Here is a 7,563-nt window from a genome sequence, read left to right as displayed (position 1 = left end):
GATTATGATAATGATGATGATGACGACCAGCCAAGGCGCCGCCCGCTCCCAATAATTTTTTTTGGGAATGGTTGGTTGACTTTGATTTGTTCAAGTCATTTTTTGTGGTCCTATATGAGGAATACCTGTTCAATTATTGAAGAGTCCAAAACGTTGAAGAATGAAGAGTCCAAAAGTAGTTGAAGAATGAAAGAAGCTTGGCAGAACGTGATAGGCCGATGAGAGTATTATTGGTGTTTCAACTTTCAATTCATTTATTCCGGCCCGCCGGAGCAACCCCCCGAAAATAACAAGACATTCCATTCAATTGGGAAAGTGATACTCCATCACTACTGCTTACTACTTTTTTTCTTAAATTTTTAGAAGAAATAAGTTTCTTCTAACTTGAAATTGTTGGATGATAATTTTGTCACAAATAAGCTCTTAAACAAAAAATGCCTAGTTCAAGGGTTTCCGTCAATTTTGAGCGTTAAATATAGAAATTAGGGGCAAAACCTTTCAAACAAAAAAAAAAAAAAATTAACCCACTATTTGGTTAAAAAACCAACTATATTAAGTTAACTAATAATATGGAATTTAATGCTCTTCCTTGTCTTTCATCTTCCACCTTTTTCTAACCCTAATTTGATGAAATAATCAGTCAACGAGACTTTTTAGGTAATTTTCGTGGGTTGATTTTTTTATGTAGTCAATTTTACCCCTAATCCCATCACCTCTAATGGCTAAAATTGACAGAAATCCTTAAACTAAGCTTTTATTATTATTATTATTATTATTATTCAAATGCCTTTTTGTGACAATTTATAGTTAATGGGTCAAAATCATATAAAAGCAATAGTTTAGATGCTGTCCAAAAAATTTCCTCATCCTCAAATATCTTAGATCAAAACCCCCCACAATGCTCTGTTATACTAGCTTATCAAACTAATATGTGTTTTAGTTAATAACTTCTAGGCAAAGCTTAGTCAATAAATATCTAAAAATTTTGAAGCATTTCATTATAAATTTTGTTATATCTATCTATAATCATTTCTAACCATAACTCATCTAAAAACATACTGACTCTAAACATCGTAACTACTAAAGTAACAACCATTTGATGAGAAAAAGGTTGAAATACCACCATTTGCTTTAGTACTTAAAATTTTATATAAAATTATTTCATAAAAAAAGTATTTATGAATTGCACACATATGGTTTGTGATGTGACTAAGCATTAATATAATATAATATAATATATAAAGTGGGAGCAGGAGAGCTGGTGTAAACAATCCGATGTCACTTTTTAAAATTTCTTTTTTACTCTTCAAATAACTTTTCACCATTAATTCACTTCAACTCAATTACTAACATCACACAACCAATAAAATACATGTTTATTATTTAAACATAACCGTTTACACATAAATTGTTTGATTTTTTATATTGTTTTGTGTTATTTATTAATTTACTACCACTAGTTTTTGTTGTAAATAATGAATCTACTACATTCATTAGTTCCACAAAAAGATTTTTTTTTTTTTAGCAGTTGTACGTATCGAAAATAATTTGCGGGGAACAACAATTGCATCCTCAGGAAAGGGGTGGCGATCCTTCTACTCGTACACTTTGTGAGTGGAATCTGGCAGTTCCATCAATGCCGAAGAAGTTCGACGATAGCGTGTTAGTCTGGAAGACGAGACAACGACTTCAAGCTATCTGTCACTTCGATAACGATACAAACGTGCGCGGTAAAATGACGACGACGACGACTTCAAGTCTCCCTCCCCTTGCGTGCTTGTGGAGAAAATCCTTGGTGACCGATCCACAGCCAACAAACACTAGTGGGGACAGCCAAGTTCCAACGACAAAATACTGGCAGCAGAAAACAAGAAGCATGAGCATAATTGTGCTAGGTTTTGCCCCCACTTAATCAAGAAAATTATACACACACACACCTTTGCCTCCCTTGAAATTGAATCCAGTCAGTCGTTAACGATTAGTATTATATAACACCGACAAACCTTACCTTCATAGGCACCAGCGAAAGAGGATCGCCCGACTGCCCATGTTGCATCAATAATGTAATAGGGACAAACATCCATACAAGGCACAAACACACATGATGGAATAGGGAGCCTTATTGAACAAAGGAATAGTAAAGTTTTTGATTAAGACGAGGGTATCAAAATAACTTGTTGTGTTATCAGTTAGCTATTATAATAGAGAGTTGTAGGAATTATAATTGGAATGAAGTAGTAAAATTAATAATTTGAAATATTATTTGAATAGGGTATTATTTGAAATATTATTTGGAATAATTACTGTAGCACTTTTTGTGATGTGATGTATGTGAGATAAAAAGGTGGTTGGGAATATAAAAAGATGGGTTGGAAAATGTGTTTATGATGCAAGCGAAATATTATTTGGGATAAGTTTTGTATCCAAACACTCCCAATATTAATTTGTTGTGTTTAGATTGTATTTTTTTAGATTTTTTTTTTTTGTAGAAAAATTATCGTAATGATTTGATATATGTGAGACAAAAAGATGATTGAAAAATGTGTTCACAGAAAACGTAACAATTTTTCTTTAAAAAATGACTGTCCAAACAAGGTGCAACGAGGTGTTCCAAATTAATGGATGAGGGCATTTGAAATGTTGCAAAGAGTCAATTGTCATCTGTTACTTATTATAGAGTTATAGGAATTGATGATTTGTGTCATCGTTTACTTATTGTAGGAATTACAAAATCGTCGTCTTTTCGCTGCGAATTCATCCACGCTGCTCTTTCTTTTCGTTGTGTGTGTGTGTTTTTTTTTTCTTTTTAAATTTTGTCCCAGACTCAAATGATGCTGGAATTCAACAAATGTTTAAAGTGGAAAGCTGCAATAGTAAAATTTTGTCCCCGATTCCCGTCCACCAAATCCCTGCATATTCCCTCACTGCTCTTTCTCTCTCTATTATTTACCTAAAATCACACCAGTATTTATACATCCACCACACCTACTCAATTCTCGACTATGCATGCATACTACGTACGACTGGATTGATCGTCTCCAACAACCCCCTTCTTCTTCTTCTTTTTTTTTTTTTTTTTTTTTTTAGAGATTAGAAGAGGCAACCCACCCTCCGTCCCCACCCCAGCCCAAAAGCCAAACCCAAAAAAAACAAAAAAAAAAAAAAGAGAGAGAGAGAGAAAGAAATGCTAACACAGCAATCATACCACCAGTAGCACTCACTGCTCTACAGTCTACATACAATTAAAACACATAAACCCGGGCCCCGGGGGGGGGGGGGAGAGGGGCATTTGTGATGGCGGGCGTGGGGCAAATATTTATACGAGAAAGCTCACCATTTTGTTTGCCTAGTGCCTACGCAGAGCACCGGAAAGACTGAAGAGAGAGAAAGAGAGGCGAGGAAAAAAAAGAAAAAGAAGACAGCTCCGCATAACGGAGATGGCTTCCTCTGCAACAGCAGCAGCTGCAGCATTCATTTCTACGAAACTCATAACTCAGCAATCCTCGGACTTACCTCCTTCCTCTCCTACTCCTACTAATAAGCTTTCCTTCCTTCCTACTCCCTCCAACAACTCTGCTTCCTTCAAACTCCTCTACGCCCCATATAGAAATAGGTCCTCTCCTCCTGTTCTCAACGTTCTCAAAACCGCCGTTGAATCCGCCTCCATCTCCTTCTCCGACCCCACCCCTCTCCGTGATTCAATCCTTACCCCTCCCAAACCCACCATTCTTGTCTCCGAGAAGCTCGGAGAAGCCGGCCTCCAGCTCCTCCGCACCTTTGCCAACGTCGATTGCTCCTACAATCTGTCCCCCGACGACCTCTGCGCCAAGATCTCCCTCTGCGACGCCCTCATCGTCCGCAGTGGCACCAAAGTCACCCGACAGGTCTTCCAGGCTGCTCAGGGCCGTTTGAAGGTCGTCGGCCGTGCCGGTGTTGGAATTGACAATGTCGATCTGCAGGCTGCCACCGAATTCGGCTGCTTGGTCGTCAATGCCCCCACCGCCAACACCATTGCTGCCGCCGAGCATGCCATCGCCCTCCTTGCTTCCATGGCTCGCAATGTTCCTCAGGCTGATGCCTCCATGAAAGCTGGTAAACCAAAATTTTCAGTTTCATGTGCAAAATTACTCGACTCTTGTGGAGTACTATTATTACGTATCATTCATTCTTTCTTCTTCTTCTTTTTTTTTTTTTTAAAAAAAATATTTTCTTGGATCAGATCAGTTTTTAAAAACGCGGCTAAAATAGTTGTTGGATGGGATCGGATGTTTCTATCCGTCTTCTTCTTTTTGTATGGTAATAATAATATTTTTTTTCCATGCGTTGTGCTCAAGTTTTGGCTTACTCGGCAGCTACGTACTGACAGACCGTTGGACATGTATTTTGGTGTAAATATATTAGCAGCTGTGGGTTTCTTGTACACTTGATACTCTCTTTTACTTTCCACGGCTGTTACTAGTAGGCTCAGTTTTTGATCCTGCAACATCAGAAGTTTATGATGTTTCACTCGTCAAACCTTCCTACTTCTCCATGTTGCTTCTTTTTTTTTTTTCTGCCCTTCGAAGTTTTTAAGTTTTTGGTCTCCATGCTGTTGATAGTCGGAACTGACTTCTGTACAGAAGTTTGGGCTTATGCTCAGTTATTCTGACTACGAATTACCCCAAATCTGCGACAGCCTTCCAAGAGTATGAAATAAATACTTGGTGATATATGAAATAAGTACAATTTGTGCAAATTACTTGGTTTACCCCGATATTGTGGTTGTCAGATATCAGCTGTTCTTTTAAGGGGAACTGGAGGATTTGCTTTTAGGTAGCATAAGCAGATTCACCAACTGTTATAGAACAACGTCGTGCCTTTAGTAAATTTTGCTGCCAATACAATGTCATATTTGCTCGGAATTCAAATTTGGTCTTCTACTATAAGGTTCATATTGACGGTTACGCTTGGACATATGTAGTTTAGAGCTTCAAATTGGAATTGAACAAGTTTGCAGAGCAATGTGATTTTCCAATACAGCATTTTATTGTAGTTAGATTTTACTTGAACGTGCAAAAACCATGATTTTTCCAGGAAAATGGCAACGTAACAAGTACGTTGGTGTTTCACTGGTTGGGAAAACACTGGCTGTTATGGGATTTGGAAAAGTTGGTTCTGAAGTTGCAAGGCGAGCAAAAGGCCTTGGTATGAATGTTATTGCACATGACCCCTATGCCCCGGCAGATAGAGCCCGTGCCATTGGTGTGGATTTAGTCTCTTTCGATGAGGCAATTTCTACTGCGGACTTCATTTCACTTCACATGCCTCTTACTCCTGCTACTTCCAAGATATTTAATGACGAAACATTCTCAAAGATGAAGAAAGGAGCACGCATTATAAATGTTGCAAGGGGCGGTGTCATTGATGAAGACGCATTAGTTAGGGCCCTTGACAGCGGTACAGTTGCACAGGTATGCTCATCGCGGTTTAACTCTTATTTCTTTTGGTTTTACAGGTTAGATTTTCCATATATCAACCTTTCAGATGTGACAGTCAAAGTTGGGTTAGCCTTCAGTTTGTACCTTTGTCAGTTACAAAAAGTTCTCTTAAGAGTGTGTTTTCCTTTGCTTGCGATATTATTTTGTATGACTTTAATCCAAACTCCGGTGCTTCGTTCTACCACTCAGCCGTGTTTTTATCCTGGCATGCAACAGGCAGCACTTGATGTGTTCACAGAGGAGCCACCGCCAAAAGATAGTAAATTGGTGCAACATGAGAATGTCATTGTTACACCACATCTTGGAGCAAGCACAAAGGAAGCACAAGTATAGATTTCTGTTCTTTTGGGATTATTTTCAACTGTAAATTGACTGTCATTTCTTACTTTATCATCCTTTTAAACACATTCAGGAAGGCGTTGCAGTTGAAATAGCTGAGGCCGTTGTTGGTGCATTGAAAGGGGAACTTGCGGCAACTGCTGTAAATGCTCCTATGGTTCCTGCTGAGGTAATCACTTAAAGGCATTGATGTTTCTATGACCCTTATTTGTTGTCTTCCATTTGGCTGAGGTGATCACTAGAAGACATTGATGTTTCTATGACCCTCCTTCATTGTCTTCCGGTTGGCTGCTGTACTCAGGTGATGTCAGAGTTGGCTCCCTATGTTGTCTTAGCTGAGAAGTTAGGAAGACTAGCTGTGCAGTTAGTAGCTGGTGGGAGTGGCATCCAATCTGTGAAGGTCGTCTATAGATCAGCTCGGGACCCGGACAACTTGGATACCAGGCTTCTGAGGGCCATGATAGTGAAAGGCATTATAGAGCCAATATCCATCTCATTTGTAAACCTGGTAAATGCTGATTTCACAGCAAAACAGAAGGGCCTTCGGATTAGCGAGGAACGAGTCTTTGTTGACTCCTCCCCTGAGTACCCTGTCGACTCAATCCAAGTTCAAATTAGCAATGTTCAATCTAAATTTGCAAGCGCATTGTCAGAGACAGGAAATATTAGCATCGACGGCAAGGTGAAGTATGGAATCCCTCATTTAACAGGTGTGGGATCATTTAGTGTGGATGTTAGTTTGGAAGGGAATCTGATACTGTGCCGCCAAGTTGATCAACCCGGAATGATTGGGAGAGTTGGGAATATTCTTGGAGAGAGCAATGTCAATGTCAGCTTTATGAGCGTAGGAAGGACGGCTAAGAGGATAAAGGCAATCATGGCCATCGGAGTAGATGAAGAACCTGACAAGGATACCCTTAAGAAGGTGGGGGAAGTGCCTGCAGTTGAAGAGTTCGTGTTCCTTGAACTGTAGAGCGCTTTTGCTGGTGACATGTTTTGGTGTCTTTCTGAGGATTATTTTGAGAACAAAAGGTGACTGCTACCAAAACCATGTGTTGCGCTCTATCTACTTCCAGAAGGTGAGTTTTCACGGAAACCCTGTTGTAACTGTTCATAGGGATATAATTATCTGTAGCAAAATGTCAGGAAGTGATTGTTGTTGCTTTGTTTTCATTGTGGAACATCAATTGCGGTCTACTGCTGTATATTGGCTTGTATTTTGTGTTTTTTCTGTGGGGCGGGCGGCCCTTTCATAAAATTTCATGCATTCTGCTTCGTATTCAATCTTCGTTTCATGATATGTGAACGAAATGTTCATTCAAGAAAATATTTAGATCTGACACACTAGTGTTCTCCATTTAGCCTTTCCCAATCTGTGATCCAACTTGCGCTATATCTTATCAGTTAAAACAATTCGATTCAACAACCATTGCAGGTGAGTTACCAACTTTGAGGTTCTATCAAGCTTCATTTAAATCCTTTCAGTTAGGATCATATGTTCCAAAGACATAGTCATAGTCAACCACGATAGGTAGAATACCCCCAAATAACTCCGCGCCCCCCCTTGGCCTCCGCCTCCACCTCCACCTCCGTTACCGTCACCATCACACCCCTCCTCTCTCTCTCTCTCTGCAAAAGGACAAGAAGAGCCAAAAAAAAAAGGACCCTTTGCTTCCTTCCAAGTTCTAACACCACTTTCTAAAACGTTTCGTAAGCTCTTTGTTCAAAACTCCAAATGTCGTTTCTT

The 7,563-nt window shown here is 39.3% G+C and overlaps 1 protein-coding gene across 1 annotated transcript; it reads left to right on the top strand.

Moving 5' to 3' along the window:
- The first annotated feature begins 3,338 nt into the window (after window positions 1–3,338).
- Window positions 3,339–7,100, top strand: LOC113742786 (D-3-phosphoglycerate dehydrogenase 1, chloroplastic). Its single transcript, XM_027270744.2, has 5 exons — window positions 3,339–4,092; window positions 5,074–5,450; window positions 5,694–5,804; window positions 5,890–5,985; window positions 6,118–7,100. Exons 1-5 carry the CDS (start codon window positions 3,438–3,440, stop codon window positions 6,787–6,789), a joined length of 1,911 nt encoding a protein of 636 aa, XP_027126545.1. The 5' UTR covers window positions 3,339–3,437; the 3' UTR covers window positions 6,790–7,100.
- The last annotated feature ends 463 nt before the right edge of the window (window positions 7,101–7,563 follow it).

Source organism: Coffea arabica, chromosome 4e, assembly GCF_036785885.1.
Source record: "Coffea arabica cultivar ET-39 chromosome 4e, Coffea Arabica ET-39 HiFi, whole genome shotgun sequence".
Classification (NCBI taxonomy): domain Eukaryota; kingdom Viridiplantae; phylum Streptophyta; class Magnoliopsida; order Gentianales; family Rubiaceae; genus Coffea; species Coffea arabica.
This window is presented reverse-complemented; position numbering and strand designations above follow the sequence as displayed.

What these genes read in the sequence shown, in the direction of transcription:
- LOC113742786 (XM_027270744.2), top strand. Translation starts at nt 3,438, where the DNA reads ATGGCTTCCTCTGCAACAGCAGCAGCTGCAGCATTCATTTCTACGAAA. An exon ending in TGATGCCTCCATGAAAGCTG is followed by an intron (nt 4,093 to 5,073) that starts GTAAACCAAAAT and finishes TGATTTTTCCAG; the next exon opens with GAAAATGGCAACGTAACAAG. An exon ending in CTCCTATGGTTCCTGCTGAG is followed by an intron (nt 5,986 to 6,117) that starts GTAATCACTTAA and finishes TGCTGTACTCAG; the next exon opens with GTGATGTCAGAGTTGGCTCC.